General features: G+C 32.7%; 3 protein-coding genes across 3 annotated transcripts; all 3 read left to right on the forward strand.

Annotated features, from left to right (window-relative positions):
• The first annotated feature begins 134 nt into the window (after positions 1-134).
• Positions 135-4,259, forward strand: LOC128155894 (uncharacterized). The gene is made up of 4 exons (XM_052817780.1): positions 135-711; positions 807-859; positions 1,010-1,138; positions 1,230-4,259. The coding sequence occupies exons 1-4, from the start codon at positions 683-685 to the stop codon at positions 2,309-2,311; spliced, it is 1,293 nt and encodes a 430-aa protein (XP_052673740.1). The 5' UTR covers positions 135-682; the 3' UTR covers positions 2,312-4,259.
• Positions 4,260-6,933: 2,674 nt separating this feature from the next.
• LOC128156979 (multiple epidermal growth factor-like domains protein 10) lies at positions 6,934-8,747 on the forward strand. Its single transcript, XM_052819329.1, has 4 exons — positions 6,934-7,159; positions 7,241-7,299; positions 7,452-7,583; positions 7,682-8,747. Exons 1-4 carry the CDS (start codon positions 7,131-7,133, stop codon positions 8,470-8,472), a joined length of 1,011 nt encoding a protein of 336 aa, XP_052675289.1. The 5' UTR covers positions 6,934-7,130; the 3' UTR covers positions 8,473-8,747.
• Positions 8,748-12,534: 3,787 nt separating this feature from the next.
• Positions 12,535-17,347, forward strand: LOC128156377 (multiple epidermal growth factor-like domains protein 10). The gene is made up of 4 exons (XM_052818485.1): positions 12,535-12,784; positions 12,852-12,910; positions 13,087-13,215; positions 16,561-17,347. Exons 1-4 carry the CDS (start codon positions 12,756-12,758, stop codon positions 17,301-17,303), a joined length of 960 nt encoding a protein of 319 aa, XP_052674445.1. The 5' UTR covers positions 12,535-12,755; the 3' UTR covers positions 17,304-17,347.
• The last annotated feature ends 1,139 nt before the right edge of the window (positions 17,348-18,486 follow it).

The raw sequence follows: 18,486 nt of genomic DNA on the forward strand, positions 1-18,486 counted from the left end.
GTATACCCAGAGGATATAGAGCAATATAGAGCTATCCACACAATTTAAACCAAGCGGAAGATATGATACAACGGTTGAGTGAAATACATACATCTAGTACTTAAACTTTTTCAAATTCAAATTATTTTTGCTTCATGAAATAATATCATCCGCCATGGCCAATTATAAATACAGCACACTTGAAATGTGCTTCATGAAAAAGAGAATAAATTCAATACCATGTGATTTTTAAAATAGTTTATGAAACTTTTGTGTTAAAGTTGTGTTCTCTTTTTTTATGTGAATGAAGTAGTAATGAATGCAAATATCTAAAAGATGTATTCATATTCATGTACAGTTAAATGTAAGGAATACCATTCATATATATATTTCTAATTAAGTGGAAAGGAACTATCATAATTATATTTGACATAAAAAAGTTTTCTTTTCTTTTCCTTTTCACGTAACATTCAAAATTACAATTTCTAAATTATTAAAAAGGAACTATTCTCATTTTATTGGATTGTAACAGAAAGAAGTGTTTTCAAAGTATCAGAAATCACACTTAAAACATGTTTCCTTGCCCATCGAATTCAAACATTTGACGGATATGCTAATCCAATAACGCATGCGTCTTGTATATCTAAACATTTCCTTGTGTATGTACAGCGAAATTAATATCAAACTTTGATATTCATATAATATGTGTGAGGAAATCGAAGGATGGGTACAGTAAGTTGTTTCTTTTGTTTTATTTCCGATTGTTTTGATTTTATTTTTAACCAAACTATTATTGTGTTTTTAATCACTTCCTTTAAAATTTAAAGAATTGGTACTTCGTGCTGTTATAATTATTACCACAATGGATCAACATGTGTTCGTAAGTACATAGACTTTTCAATTTTTATCTAAAAATTGAATATACAAACACATGTGTGAATTAACAAAACAATTTTCTCATCCATTTTACATTTATGACGACTCTTTTACGGGATACAATAGTATTATGAATTTACTCTTTTGCAAACAGATTGTCTCGCCGGCTATTATGGAACAGATTGTCTTAAGCACTGCGATCCGGGCTTCTATGGTAAACTATGTGTAGACAGATGCAACTGTGTTAAAGACATTTGCAATCATATATTAGGATGTTCAACTGGTAAATGTATTTCACATGTTTATTAATTTTTTGCTTTATAACTGACCTTAAATGAATAATGCTTACAAAAATTTGCAATATTTCATTTTAGTTTCTACGGAAAGTTTAATCTCCCCTTCCGAACGCTTGACATTATCAAGTCCTCAAGTCCATGTTTCAACTAACTACAAAAGCCATTTGACTACTGTATATCCTACCGTCAAACCTTCAAAAAACGTATCTAGAAGTTATGTTACAACATCCTTTATTACAACTAAAATCACTTATGATGTTATTACTACGAGTTCAAAACGTCTAAACATTGCTACAACCACAACGTCAAGTAAACCACTTGATACCAACATTTACCTAATGGCAATAGGAGGTGTAATTGCTCTGTTTCTTGGTATTCTTATTATTCAATTTTGTGTAAAACTTTGTTTAAAACGACGAAAGTATTCACAACAGCTTTCTTTGAAACGAACCAAGAGTACCCCGGTAAAAGAGGAAGAAACATATCAAGATATTAACGAGGCTTTGATGACTATTAGGCGATACGATAATCCTATTGAACATCATCAACCTGGAAAATACTTTGAACTACATTCAGCAGAGCAAGTTCACACTTTTGAGCCATATGATAAGATCAAATCCCAAATACAATATCAAGAGATAGCTGACTCAACTGTCGTATCATCAACCAGTTCTGATTCTAATAACAGCTCTACATCATACCTAAAACCAAAGTCAAGCAAACGACGCAGCTACGTAGATGTTATAGATTCTACCTCTAATATGAATGGAACCAGTGATCAAGACGGTAAAGATTACGAATTACCAGCAGCAAATCCACTTACAACAGCACCATATGATCAAATAAATACTCCTCTGCAAAATAAAGACATTGCTGAGACTCAAGGAATCTTATCAACAAGTTCTGGATCTAGTAACAGCAATAAATCATACTTAAATCCGACTTCAAACCAAAGACATAGCTATGTAGAGGTTTTGGATTCAAACGATATTCCGTTTCAAGATACTATTTTACATGTAACTGACGGCAGCAGGAACAGTAACTGCAGCGTATCATCTCAATATCTTGATCCTATCGTTGATGAAAACTTAATAAAGAGTTCTGAAATAGGTGACCATAGTGATGGATATCTAGATGTTACACATGGGACTCTTTTTTAATGTTTTAGCTTGAAATTTCTGTCATGATTAAACTATTTGAATTTCATTCTGTAGTGAATGAATATGTCCTACATGTTATAAGCAACAAAATTAATGATGTTACGACGACAAATTTGTGTAAAAGCATACAATAACAAAACATCCGGCAGATATATCAACAATGTTATTAAATAATGGAAACTATTTCCTTAATTTTACATAGCATTCACAAAACATAGTTTTAACCAGGCGCTTTTACACTAGTATTTAATCTCCTGAGTACCCATGCCATAAAATAGTTTTACAAATAATACGTCATCAATCTTACCCATATTGCTGACGTTCACGTTTACCTGGCATTACACAGAATATATTCATTACAAATTGTTTTCCCTTTTATTAAAACTTTTAAGAGTGTTAAATCCAATGAACTTGAAATGCAACTTTAGTTGCAAAACAACTTCAATAAAAGATAAAACTAGAATCAGCTGGTTTAAATTTTGATTAAGGTAAACTTTTCAGTTTTTAATCAAAACTATTGATGCATTGAGAATCTTGTGTTAATCAGATTCCCAAATCAGATCCTCAGTCCGCTTCTATTTTATTTTCGCTACACAAAGATCTCCTCGTGTAGCAACAATGAAAAGAAAAAGAAGCTGATCAAGGATCTAATATTAATCAAATTGGATGAATTACTTATTTTGAAGAGGACACTAGACACTATATAAATCTGAGTTTAAAAAAACTGTAGGTCTAAATCTTCGGATTTTAGATATGTGTAAATTGCAACAAAATCAATTATACATGTATAAGCAAACCTTAAAATATCTCTACAATTTTTGAAGTTAAATATAAATTGACATATTTTAATCATTGCATTTTTTTTTGACATATTGTAATTCCTTCCCATTTATCAAGCAATAAATTGTCCTATAGACTGTTCATATAGTTTTTATCTGTAATTTTTAATAACAAGTGCGTCCGATCGATATTTATTACTCTGAGTATACATGAACCTATATGAATGTGTATATTATATTTATTATCTTCATGGTGGGGTTTTTTCATAATGTACTATTTTTTCTATATTTGCGTTTACAGTGTTGTCTATCTTATTTCAAATCTCTGTTTAAAAAAGTTAGACACTAGCAAGCGAAAAAAAAGAATATAGATTATAGCTAGTATCCATTTGATACTGTTGGAAACAATGTGGATCCCTGAAGCTTGTTACCTCATCTTTGCAAACCATGGTTCTCTAATCCGCACTTCTTCTCACGCTTCTCCCTTTTTCTTTGTGAGAAGCGGTGTAGATCAGAAAACCTTGGCTAACAAAGATGTTGTTACCTTAGTTGTCCGCATTTTTAACAACTTTAGATGTGCAATTACTGATATTTACATGTAAGTATTTTTTCATAAAAGCCTCAGTCAAAAAATGTTTATAATATTTTATTAAACATTGACCTTCTTACATTTATTAATGCTGAATAGTAAATTTTAACACAATCTATGATCAATCAAATTTTTTCGTCTAGCTTGTTCATGTGCTGGCGCTTGGGACTTTTTTCTTCCTCATTTGCTGGTCGGTGTATGTTAAAAATTTGTATTATTTTGATGCATTTCATCTATATTCTGTTATCTGTGTAACAGAAGTAAACATCAATCGAATTATATTATATTTACATTGCAAGTTTATTAAGACATTAAATCTTATTATTCAGATTTTCAGTTCTATAAGAAAATGTATTTTACATGCCATAGCGCTACTGTTCCTGACATACAAAAAAGCGATTTACAACCCACAAAAAATGGTAATACTCTAACTTAACCTGTCTCATTCATTTTTCATTGCTAGGCGACACTTTTTATTTCATCAGGATATATAATGAAAATAAAATATTGACTCTATCTTGAATATGATCAGTCACGTTTTCATGAACGACAGATTAAAACTTTTTAAGAGTTCAAAACGAGTGGACTTAACCTGTGAAAATCTATGTACCCTTCTTAATCTATATTCCAGGGCTACAGACGAACTTCATCTTTTCAAAATATTTACAAACAATGACTGAATTTCTTTGCGATACCAAACAACGTTCTCAATTCTTGCGAAACACTTTGTAAACATACAGTCAACAGTTATCTGAATATTTGTCACTTAGCAAATCGCTTCACGTTTTTCCTCTTTAAGTGAAAGATTTAGCTTCATGACTTCTTAAATTTGATTTTTCCAATTTTAATTCACCTCTTTAACAATAAAGAAAAACAAGAAAATGCAGCATATTGTACTCTGTACACTTTTGACACTGCTTTGTTTGGATTGCTTCTTCGATGCAGCAGATAATAACAGTAATAATTTCAAAAGCGATTAAGTGATTGGTCAAGGCAAAGGTCACTAAAACGTGAAGTGATAGGGGATGCTGAACTTTGATTCTTGCAAAAGCGACAGTCAATTAATCCGTTAGATTGACCCATACAACCATGTAGAAAAAATCACTTTTGGTAAATAAAGATTCCCTATATATTTCTTATCTCTTGCCATTTCCAGTGCGAAACGCGTAATTGATTTCTGGAGTACCGAGACTCAACGACATTTTTCAAAATGAAATTAAAACTGAACTGTTTAGAATAAATTGCTAATTGAAATATCATAGTTTGAAATCTGTCAGGAAGTATTTGTCGTTTTTTATCTGGTGATCTGGCTCTGATGAAAGGATACTTTAACAGAATTGTAAATTGATAATAAAAAACGTAACAGTATCATTTTATTCATATTTTTTTTACCCTTTAACAACTAAATAGAACAAATTAATGGTTCGATGAGTGACAGTGTGTATTTCTTTGACCTAGTATAAACCCTTGTTCACAGAAAGATCTCATCAATATTACTTTTTTTCGGATGATAATCTAATCATCATTTTTTGTTAGTTTGATTCGCCATCTTTAAAATTCTCATTTTATACTTTTGCGTCGATCAATCACTCTTGTTTTTTAGTTTTGGTGTAGCGTCCAAGTATTTATCATACATTTTACAATGTTAGATATGGTTTGAATGTAAAATAATTATTGACCATTCATTAGTTTGAAACCCTATAAGGAAGTCCCTACCATCATGACTAATCATTTCAAGATTTCGTCTATATAGAACTATATTGTTAATAGGGCCTGCGTTTGGCCTATAGTGATCAGTATGTTTGTCTTAGATCACTTAATTTACCCATTGTACATATCATATATCGTTCGGTTGTCAAATAATCTATTTCATATAATTACTCAGAGAATGAATATTTTAATTTATTGCAGTCATTTATACGCAAATTTGTTGTGATATATATTGCGTTTCATAAACTGCATTATTGTTTCATCTGTTATTTAATTTATATTTCTTATAAACCACACAAGAACTTAAAAACGATAAAAGTGGATTAGAAAGGATAGTATAGGCGCTTGTTTCTATAATATACTGTTGTTGGTGTTTTTGGCGCGAAATCCAGCAAGATGCAAGTGATGCAGTACGAAATATGCTGTTATTCCATTCGTCAAGGTAAATAAGTGACTCTGTTTATTAGTTGAATGGAACTATATTTGTACTGCAACACAGCATATGACGGAAACAAGCGACTATACCCTTACTTCTTATCCATTTTGTAAGGGTAATATTAAAAATAACAAGCATTCTGAGAGTATTGCATAAGCAATACACGACCCCTACAGGTTTGTAGAAATTTGTGAAAACAATGCACTGTTATGCAGATTATCATTTCTTACCGTCTTCTGTACCCCGAACCAACAGACCAACCAGATAACGAACCCGATTGTAATAATACAAAAAAAAACATGTCGATTAAATTTACAACACAATGCTTGACACTATTTTCCAGAACTTATTTGTTTGTTAGAAACAACACAAGGAATGGTCCAAGTAATGCACGATATTATTACTGACTACATACTTTCCTCCATTATTCAATACACATTGAACCCGATAAAGAACCCGAACATTAAAAAATTGGAATACCAAAAAATAATTTTCTCGAAAATATGTCAACCAGACGTTATAAAAGTGTAAACTTGATCTGTAATTTGACATTTTGAAACTGTTCAGCAAACATATTATTCCTCAAACGCATAAAGAAAAAATGTGTGGAAAACTGAAGTGGGACAGACAGACAGACGGACGGACGGACTGACGGATGAAGAGGAAAGCTATAGACCCCTCCTTTGAAAACCGGTAGGGGACTAATAAACAACGAGTTGCTTAAAATTATAACAGTATGCATATTTGACAGTTCATTTGTACGTTCACAAATACAAAAGTTTGACCACAGTTGTTTGAAAATTTAACTTTATATAGGAAAAATTAATATCGTTGATTTTTAAAAAAATCATGTTAATCCGTAATGAATTTTTTTCTAAGCGGCATTAAAATCTAACGGATGTGTAGTAATTAAACTTTGTTAAAACTTTATTTATGTTGTAGAAAACGGAAATTATTGCAATGTAATGCATTACTTAAAAAGTGTCCTATTTTTGCAATTTTCTATATATTAAGCATTTTATAGATTTTGACACGTACAACAAAAGTCATCATTTTCACTTAAGTTACGCAAGAAATAATATTCAAGTTGAAGTTGATAAATCAACCTTCGATCTAACTAGAGATGATTTGGATTGAAATCATTTACATTGCGGAAATCAATGCTTATGATAATCATCTTACCTTTGATTTCAGTATTAACAACACGCGGAAATGATGACATTTACAATTCATAAATCCAATTGCTGCACTTTAATTCCTTGGATATCCACGGCAGAAAATTTTTACTAGTTCAATAAACAAAGTATGTGTGATGGAAAAGGAGGCGTTACAAGGTATGTAGTGGTCCAGTGTACCTTTTTCTTTTCATAATTTGTAACCATTGATTGGTCTGATATTATGGATTATTCTCATAGGGATGGAATTACGTTTACGTGTTGTTACAACTATTATTACAACGGATCATCATGTGTACGTAAGTAACTCATATTTCTCTATGTCAACAGTGTATTATCAATTTCATGACTTCTAAAAGAGAAAGGCATTTAAAAATGTTCAAATTGCTACAGATTTTACATGTACTTACTGAATTAAGCTATAATACATCTTTGAATTATCATTTTTTAGGTTGTCTTGCTGGATTTTATGGAACTGATTGTTTTAAAAATTGTGACAACGGCTTTTATGGTGAACGATGCAGCTATAAATGCAAATGCACTGCAGAGCAATTTTGCCATCATATAACTGGATGCATTTTTGGTAAATATTGTATTTTAATTTTTTCTTTGGTTAGTGATAGCAAATGCTTTTTTTAGTTATAGAAGATCAATAAAAGATCTTTTTTTGGCTTTTTATAGGTAATAGCGGAAGACCAGAGATTCCCGTTAGAGGTTATGAAAATTCTAGCACCGATCACAGTTCAGAGATTTCCTACAGAGGTTATGAAAATTCAAGCACCGATCATGTTCCAGCTTCCTCCAACTCACCTGTACTTTCTTTGACCTCGACATCACCTACAACAAATATTCAGTTTCCCTTGCAAACCACCATTTTTATTTTTGCAATCGGCAGTGTAATGGCGCTTTTCCTTTGTATAATTGTTGTACAGTTTTGTATTAAGCTTCGAATAAAACGAAAAAAGTATACACAACAGATGTCCGTCCAACAGAAACCAGTCAAAGAGGAAGACACTTATAATGAAATTACTGAGTCTTTAATGGGCATAGAAGGAGACGATAGCCGCAATGAACAACGACATGTTGGTAAATATGATGAGTTACAAGCAACAAATCAAGACACTGGCGTACCATATGATAAGATCAAGACCAAAGCACATTATCAAGACATTAGTGATTCTCTAATAGACTCGTCTTGCAATTCGGATTCAAGCAACAGCAATACATCATATTTAAAGCCAAAGACTAACGAAAGTCATAGTTACATAGATGTTATGGAATCCAGTACTACAAAAAGTGAAATCACAATTCAAAACAGTCCCGTCAACTCGACAAATGATAGCAGCAAAATGTCAACTCAATACCTAGATCCAATCTACAGTATACATAATGATGCAATCGTATTACAGAGCCATGAAATTGGTGACAACAATGATGCATATCTTGATGTTACTCACGATACATTTCTTTAATACATTGAGTTTTGTATTATATTACACAGGACAGTGTTTCTTATATAAAGAATAACGAGAATTTTGTTTTAATCAATTTTCTTAAAATAGATAAGTATTTGTTACAATGTAGATTGCATTTATTTGTTAGCGTAAACTAACAGATGTTTAAATATAAGCCATCGGGTAAAACATGTTTTACCTTACAAAATAGGTATAAACATGCCAGTATCATTATAGACATGGTTTTCCGCAAAGATGCTATTTTTTTTTAATTTATTTATCAGGACAATTTTGCATTAAAAATAACGAAAAGCAAATAAATTAAAGGAGAAATTCAATAAATAGTATCACTTTGTTTCTTGTAAAAATCATGGATACTTTATAAGGAAGTAGAAGAAACATATTTCAATTACGATGAAGGTAATTCACTGAAGCTTAAAATCTGAATGAATCTAATGAAGTTGAATTTTTGCATTTGTTATTACACTAGTACTCCAAATTCATTCTACTGCTTTGTTTCGATTTTGAATGGTGGGTCGTAACAAACCTTGTTATTTTAAAAGTTCAAGATATCATCTTACAATAAAAAGGAATAGTCTTAACGTCATTTGCTTCTTGTTATCGAATTCAAACCCTAATCAAACGGCGAATAAATGGTTAATACATATCATCATAATCATAACTTGATCCAAAGAGCCGGATCACGACAAGTTGCCAGAAGCGGATCAACAGATCAATCTTGACTTTTCGCGTCTCCTTGATCTGATGTTCTGCGCATGACAACGAGACGTGATCCGACCCTTTGGATTAAGTTATTATGATATACAAGACCCTTTAATTATAAGGAAAATATATCAAAACTTACATTGTTTACCTTTTAAATTTAACCTTTTTTTGGGGGGGGGGACTCTTTTAAAACGTTAACGCGCTAAAATAGAGACTTTTTCATTTTGTGCTTCGTCATCAGTTTCAGAGAGTGGTGATATAAATTCGGAAAAAAACAGAGTGTAATAATCCGGAAAATCGGATCCCACATTCTCTTCATAAAGAGTCTCTTTGTTCAGATCGAAATTGCTAATTGAAACTTATGAAACTTTTTCATTCCACTTTTTGTAACCGAGATGGCAGAGTCCTCCCCCACAAATATGATCATGATGCAAAAAGTGGGCGTGTTCAAATTAAATGCGATATGTTCGTGCAATGTGAGTTTATATATAGGAAACCATGTTCAGGAGACTTGATGGTGAACAGATTAACCATCAGGATCATAACCAGGTTGCTCAAAACACTGGTTAACTTTAACCACTGGTCAAATCTCTTATCCAGTTGTTAAATTTTGACCAGAGATTTAACTCTTTAAATTGCTTAACGATTGGTTAACTTTTGGTTAAAGTTAACAATTTTGCAAAGCTGGGTTAAGTGTTTTAACCAGTGGTTAACATAGATTCTCGCTTGTTTTTTGTAGACTACACAAGACTACACAAGAATAATTGAGTAAATAGGCTTATATATTTTTGTCATAATTTTCGACATAACATATATGATAAATGAATGAGACATATTTTTAAATCTTATTTATCATATCTATATATATATTACTTTTATGCATACATTTCTATATACAGTGGGCTTCAGATATCAGATATCCAGACACCGGATATCCGGACAATTGAATTTACAGGCTATATTATTTGGGAACATATTCTTTATCTGTTATTTTGTCTCGGTTAACCTTCGGATCATAACAGTCTGGGTTTTTTTTCGAAAACTATTTCAAAGGAAGAATGTATTTATACATATTATACATATTCAAAAAGGCTATCTTAAATGAAGTCACTCGCGAATCTCTTTAGATTAGGTCAAAACCGGAAGTGTAGGAAGAAATAAAAAAGGGAAGCATACCAACAGCTGATCGGAAGTTGGGCACAATATATTTAGTTACATGTAGTTTTGGCTATATATTTCCAGACTAAATAACAATATAAAGCATTATTATATTGTATTCAAAACAAGTAATTTTCAAAGGACAGCTCTAATTTGTTGCTTTTAAGTATGAAAGGCAAAGAAAACAGTATAAACCCCCATTTTAAACCAATAAATTATCATTCGATACTACACGAGACACATTTCAGATATCTGGATGTCTCACCTATCTGTAAGACTGGACTTTGGAATGAAAGCGTCCGAATAACTGAGGCTGCACTGCATATTGCATCTGACAAATAATTAAATGCGAAATACAAATTATCTCTTAAGTCTATCAGATAAATTATTTACTAGATTGAGCATGCAAGTTCAATATTTCTATTAGTGTCTATCATAGCATTGCAAAAACATAAATTATATACTCTAATAGATGATACCAGTAATTTATGAAACAGTGCAATTTTTAATGGGAGTGATAGATTCTCCTGAAAAAGAAAAAAGAAAAAAATGTTTAAAAAGTGGAAAGGGGAACAAAAATATATTAATTGTTACATACTATTACTCCCAAAATCGAAATTATTCTAAGTAAGTTGGATGGAGTGTAACAGAAGGGTATTGCTCAGCGACAGCAGTTAGGGTTGTAGAAAATTATCGTAACTCCTTTTTGTGATTCGATTTGTTTGTTTTGATTAAAAAATACTAGATATTAACCCTTGCTTGCACAGGTTGAGTAAGATGGACATAATTTGAGAAAATGAGTTCAGAAATTAATACCAAAACCATGCGATCTTAAAAAAGAAGTATTCTTATGAATGGTAAATATGTTAAAACAAAAACAAAAACAAAAAACATTCATTATGGTACATGTAATATAAATTTACTTCTACCATTTCCCCTCTATCCGGGAATCTGGTCTCTATCCGGGAATCTGGTCTCGAATTACTGTTGGCTTGATGGTCTAGTACAATTTTTTTTTAGCTTTTTAGAGTAAACATTTGCCCTTTTGGCAGTGCAGCTTTTTAAAAGCATACTACTTATGTTTTGGTACTGTGATACTGTAATACACAACAATGCTTTAAGAAAGGTGTTATAAAGCCTATTTTCGCTTGATATTTGTTTCAACACATTTCTAAAATGCAATATTACGTCTTTACTAGCATAATTACGCCTTTTATTTGCGTCATTATGCCTTTCGGAAATGCGCTATTAGAACACCTATAACATAGGTTGAAATAATTCCCTCCAAAAAGCGTTAAAGCGTCTTTTTGTGTTATAGTACCGTTTGAGGTTTTATTACGCATATCTGCGTTGTTAAAAAACTTTTCAGTCACATTTTAAGCCTTCGAAGAAATATTATAGCTTGTTGAAAAACCAAATTACTGATTTCTTTTTCCAACTAGTTGTACGCTTTTAACGAACTGAAAGATATGTTGAGTAATTTATAACATTATTCTTCCTGTGATAATGACGAAAAATACATCAGACTGGCAAACTGGCTAATGTATCAATATTCAAATAAACTCGTATTAAGCGCGACAGCGAATTAACTTTTTGGAACATGTCAACAGGTTCTTTGATGAATGTGTAAATATATTATCCAAGATTGATTAAAATCGTTTACATAGTAAGGTATTATTTATAAAGAAAAAAATTACAAAACAAAAAGTGGTTGTTTATTTCAACTTGATATATTATCTTGGTGTATTACATTAAGCAAGGATAAGACTTAAATAGACAAATCATTGCAAATTTAAATAAATCACGGAATGCAAGATTGTCAATACAAATTTCGAAGAACAGACTTTTCAGAAGAGTAAGATGAATTACTTCTAACAATTTATTTGTTCGTTTACGAAACAAAATTGTCCTTATACTTTAAGAATTGACCCTTGCTTCAAAAGCTTAAAATTAGATTACAAAAATGATACAGATATGTATAGTAATGAATATAGTCATCAGAATCCAACGGATGTATAGAAACAAAAATGAATAAAACAAGGAAATAAGTCTAAATTTAGAAGAAGGAAACTGTTGCGTGAGAATTAACAACCAAAAAAATGACTCCATTATCGGGATACTTAATAGATTTGGCGTTCAAAATATTTTGACAAATTAAATTATAGTCGTATATTTTACCTAAATTACGCAAAGAAATGTTAAAGAAAATGTTTATAATGAACAGTCTTTCAGACTAGCTATAATTAGGAGTGAAGTAATTTACATTGTGGAAATCAATGTATATGTTTAAACATTTTATTCATATAAATTAGATACTGAAAGGCGGAAACATTGACATTTACAAAAATCATATCACATATTATGCATTAACTTGGACATCAAAGGAAAATCACTTTTACAAAGTTAACCAACAAAGCATGTGTGAGGGACAGGAAGGCTTCACGAGGTATGTAGTTTTCCAGTGTACCTTTTATTTTCATATCGCTGATATTAATACATATTCTTGTTGCTAGGGATGGAATTACCTATATGTGTTGTTATAACCATTACTTCAACGGATCAACATGCGTTGGTAAGTAATTTATTGTTTTCTATGTCAGTACAAAATGTATATTAAATCTAAGATATTAAGGAAACTGGATAATAACAAAACTCTCGAATGAATAAAAATTTAATATTATTCATACCTAATTGTGCATTGTGTAATTTACTTTTAAAACAAAATAACTTTAAAATATCATTTTTCAGATTGTCTCGCTGGATTTTATGGAAATGATTGTTCAAGGATTTGTGACAAGGGTTTATATGGAGAACGATGCAGCAAGGAATGCGAATGCGATACAGAACTATGCCATCATATAACTGGATGCCTTAGTGGTTTGTTTCGGTTTTTAGCTCACCTGAGCTGAAAGCTCAAGTGAGCTATTCTGATCACATTTTGTCTCTCGTCCGTCTGTCCGTCCGTCTGTCCGTCCGTCTGTCCGTAAACTTTTCCCATTTTCAACATCTTCTCAAGAACTACTTGGCCATTTTCAACCAAACTTGGCACAAATCATCCTTAGGCAAAGGGGATTCAAAGTTGTGAAAATTAAGGGCCACAACCGTTTTCAAGGGGAGATAATTAGAAATTAATGAAAAATTTCGAGAAATTTTCAAAAATCTTCTTCTCAAGAACCATTAAGCCAGGAAAGCTGAAACTTGTGTGGAAGCATCCTCAGTAGTGTAGATTCAAAGTTGTGAAATTCATGACCCCCGGGGGTAGGGTGGGGCCACAATGGGGGGTCGAAGTTTTACATAGGAATATATAGAGTAAATCTTTAAAAATCTTCTTCTCAGAAACTAAACAGCCAGGAAAGCTGAAACTTGTGTGGAAGCATCCTCAGGTAGTGTAGATTCAAAGTTGTGAAAATCATGACCCCCGGGGGTAGGGTGGGGCCACAATGGGGGGGGGGGTCGAAGTTTTACATAGGAATATATAGAATAAATCTTTAAAAATCTTCTTCTCAGAAACTAAACAGCCAGGAAAGCTGAAACTTGTGTGGAAGCATCCTCAGGTAGTGTAGATTCAAAGTTGTGAAAATCATAACCCCTGGGGTTAGGTTGGGGCCACAATGGGGGGTCAAAATTTTACATAGGAATATATAGAGTAAATCTTTAAAAATCTTCTTCTCAGAAACTAAACAGCCAGGAAAGCTGAAACTTGTGTGGAAGCATCCTCAGGTAGTGTAGATTCAAAGTTGTGAAAATCATAACCCCTGGGGTTAGGTTGGGGCCATAATGGGGGGTCGAAGTTTTACATAGGAATATATAGAGTAAATCTTTAAAAATCTTCTTCTCAGAAACTAAACAGCCAGGAAAGCTGAAACTTGTGTGGAAGCATCCTCAGGTAGTGTAGATTCAAAGTTGTGAAAATCATGACCCCCGGGGGTAGGGTGGGGCCACAATGGGGGGTCGAAGTTTTACATAGGAATATATAGAATAAATCTTTAAAAATCTTCTTCTCAGAAACTAATCAGCCAGGAAAGCTGAAACTTGTGTGGAAGCATCCTCAGGTATTGTAGATTCAAAGTTGTGAAAATCATAACCCCTGGGGTTAGGTTGGGGCCACAATGGGGGGTCAAAGTTTTACATAGGAATATATGGAGTAAATCTTTAAAAATCTTCTTTTCAGAAACTAAACAGCCAGGAAAGCTGAAACTTGTGTGGAAGCATCCTCAGGTAGTGTAGATTCAAAGTTGTGAAAATCATAACCCCTGGGGTTAGGTTGGGGCCATAATGGGGGGTCGAAGTTTTACATAGGAATATATAGAGTAAATCTTTAAAAATCTTCTTCTCAGAAACTAAACAGCCAGGAAAGCTGAAACTTGTGTGGAAGCATCCTCAGGTAGTGTAGATTCAAAGTTGTGAAAATCATGACCCCCGGGGGTAGGGTGGGGCCACAATGGGGGGTCGAAGTTTTACATAGGAATATATAGAATAAATCTTTAAAAATCTTCTTCTCAGAAACTAAACAGCCAGGAAAGCTGAAACTTGTGTGGAAGCATCCTCAGGTATTGTAGATTCAAAGTTGTGAAAATCATAACCCCTGGGGTTAGGTTGGGGCCACAATGGGGGGTCAAAGTTTTACATAGGAATATATGGAGTAAATCTTTAAAAATCTTCTTTTCAGAAACTTATTAGCCAGGAAAGCTGAAACTTGTGTGGAAGCATCCTCAGGTAGTGTAGATTCAAAGTTGTGAAAATCATGATCCCTGGGGGTAGGGTGAGGCCACATTGGGGGGGGGGGGGGGTGTTAAAATTTTACATAGGAATATATAGAGTAAATCTTTAAAAATCTTCTTCTCAGAAACTAATCAGCCAGGAAAGCTGAAACTTTTGGGAAGTATCCTCAGGTAGTGTAGATTCAAAGTTGTGAAAATCATGACCCCTGGGGGTAGGGTGAGGCCACATGGGGGGGGGGGTGTTAAAGTTTTACATAGGAATAAAGAGTAAATCTTTAAAAATCTTCTTCTCAGAAACTAATCAGCAAGATGATTCTTTTTTAATTGTTAAGACTTTGGCTCCAGGACAATTCTTTGGCCTCACAAGAAGGTTCAGAGTTTGATGTAGCTAAATATCCCATATATAAACAATTGTAAAGGATCTTTTTGAGAACTGCAATACTCAACATGTGATATGACTATAAAATTGAAGCAGGCAGCTATTTTTTTCATTAGAATCTTTTTGTATTACTGTTTTGGGTTATTGCCCTTGATTTATTTATTCTTGATTATTTTAATTAATGCATCCACTGTTAACCAATTAACCAATTGATTATTTTTATACAATAATAAATATTCAATGTATATAAGTTGTTCTGCATAAGTAGTTTTGAGTAAGGCTGGATTAGTTTGTTTATTTTTGATTTCCAATTTTTAGATACTATGAATTATTTTAGGCTGGCACATATATAGGGACAGTGTCTATTGCATTGCAAGGAGTGACTGTTTGGGGTTAAACTTGAACAGGTACGGAGAGATTGAGGGTGTTAACATCCCTGCTCTTTCTAGTCTTCGTGTTTTTCTAACCAACGATACAGAATGTGTGGTCATTTCTGCCCTGTATTGCATTAATACAAGTGTGCGGTCATACCTGCTTGTATTGGTGGTGGTTGCGGCGGAGCACTAGTGTATGGTCATCCCTGCTGGTGTTCTGGCCTTTCTAGTGCAAGTGTGCGGCACTCCCTGCGTTAGGTTGAGCTGTTGGCGCAAGTGTGAGATCATCCTTGCTTGCGTTATCTCTGCTTGCATTAACGTTGGTACCTGTTGAGTTGCGTAGGTGTGCGGTCATCCCTGCCTGCATAACGTTGAGTCCCTATATATGTGCAGGAGCGGTGATTAAAGTCTGCTCTTGTAAATATATTCAGCAATCAGGGCTATCCGAGTTCCAAGGGGGAAAAATGGATTTTATTTATACAGGATCTACATGTATTAATGTACATTGTCCAGATTGTATTATGACTCCATTAAGCTGACTTTATCATACCTATTGTTCCTCAGGTGAGCGATGTTGCCCATGGGCCTCTTGTTTTGGTTTGGGTTTGGTTTTTGGTGGGTTTTTTTAGGGGGGGTTCGGGGGAGGGGGTCAAGGGGGGCGGGTGATTTCTCATTTCTTCGCATAATAGTATGAATGCATTTTCAGGCACAAAATGGTTTGTGTTGATAATCTTTTTGCCTTTTAAAGGATTCAGCGGAAGTTCAGAGATTCCACAAAGAAGATATAAAATGCCTAGCGTTAATCATGTCCAAGCTTTCTCTAACTCACCTGTACTTCCTCTGACCTCAACATCACCCACTGCAGATATTCAGATTCCACAACAAACCAACATGTATATTTTAGCGATTGGTAGTGTAATTGCACTGTTCCTTGGTATCATTGCAGTACAATTTTGTATTAAACTTGGTATAAAACGAAAAAAGTATACACAACAGATGTCTGTCCACCGGAAACCAGTCAAGGAGGAAGAAACTTATCATGGAATTAACGAGTCTTTAATGGACACAGAAGGATACGATAGCCGCAATGAACAAGGACATGTTGGCAAATATGATGAGTTACAAACATCATATCAAGCCACTGGCGTACCATATGATAAGATCAAGACCCAAGCACATTATCAAGACATACGTGATTCTCTAATAGACTCGTCTTGCAATTCTGATTCAATCAACAGCAATAAATCATATTTAAAGCCAAAGACCAACGAAAAATTTAGTTACATAAATGTTACGGAACCCAGTACAGCAAAAAGTGGAATGATAAGTCAAAACAGTCCCGTCAGCTCGACAAATTATAGAAGCAATGTGTCATCTCAATACCTTGACCCTATCCAAAATTTACATAATGTTGAAATTGTATTGCAGAGCAATGAAATTGGTGTCAATAATGATGCATATCTTGATGTAACGCACGATACATTTGTTTAGTACATTTGTGTTTCACATTATGTAGTTCAGTTATTATATTAAAATATATAACGAAAATAAATTGTATTATCATTTTCGTGAAATATATAACGACATTAATTTATGAATAAAACATGTCATTGATTAGTTGCATAAATGAATTTATTTTTTAATGTTGGTCATATGAGAAGAGAAACAAAGATTAACAAAAATGGTCTTTGCTATTACATGTAAAAGTAGATAATCACATTGTTATTATAGCAGATGTTTCGCATGGAATAATTCTTATTTGTCTGAACAAAAACTATTCGGTTGAAACTATGGATACATACTGACGAAAATAGATGAAATGCAATGTATAAAAAAAATAATATGTAAAAATGTTTAATGTACATGTAATAATGTATGTTGTATAACAGTACAAAACATTTAGATATACTAAAATATGTCGTTTTAATTATGAAACAACTAGTTCAATACGATTGAGATACAGTTGTTGATATTATACATTTAATTCACTGCGGTAAAAGAGAAAGCAAAACGTATTTTAGGTGAGCAATGTCGATAAGAAAGTTGATTTTTCTTGTTACGCTAATGTTCCAATCCGCCAAATACACATCCTCTCATGTTATAACTATACCAGATCCACTTGTTTAGTACTGACTAATGTTTTTTATTATTTGTTTTTAAAATCTTGCTAGCTTGATGTAACAGAAAGGAAAATGCTTTCTGTCGAATACTCTCTTATTTAATCAGCTTATTAAGACTTAAGTAAAACACTTATCGCAAAAGTCTTCATATGTTTAATGGATAATTTTTAAATTTCCTATTTTAATTAAAATCAAACTAACAGAGATGTCCTTTTTATTTATTATTTTTAATGTTATCATTAACTTGTCATACTTTCGTTTGTTTCATACACTGTAAGGAGGCAACAATTTTCAAAGTTTAATTTTTTTCAAATTAATTGAAAATTAGTGCATTATATGTATACGTTTAAGATTATAGCAGTTTGGAAAAAGCGTTCAGATAAAATAGCGATTGGTCAGTCAGAAAATAAAAAAAAAACGATGACCATTTATGCTACAGAAAACTCTTTGTTTCAAAGAATCAATTTCTTTCTTAACCATCAAACGTATCTATTCCTACTTGATGTCACACCAAAAGTGTTGACTGTTTTAAAGAAAATTTATTATCTTCATTA

This window comes from Crassostrea angulata, chromosome 7, assembly GCF_025612915.1.
Source record: "Crassostrea angulata isolate pt1a10 chromosome 7, ASM2561291v2, whole genome shotgun sequence".
NCBI lineage: Eukaryota > Metazoa > Mollusca > Bivalvia > Ostreida > Ostreidae > Magallana > Magallana angulata.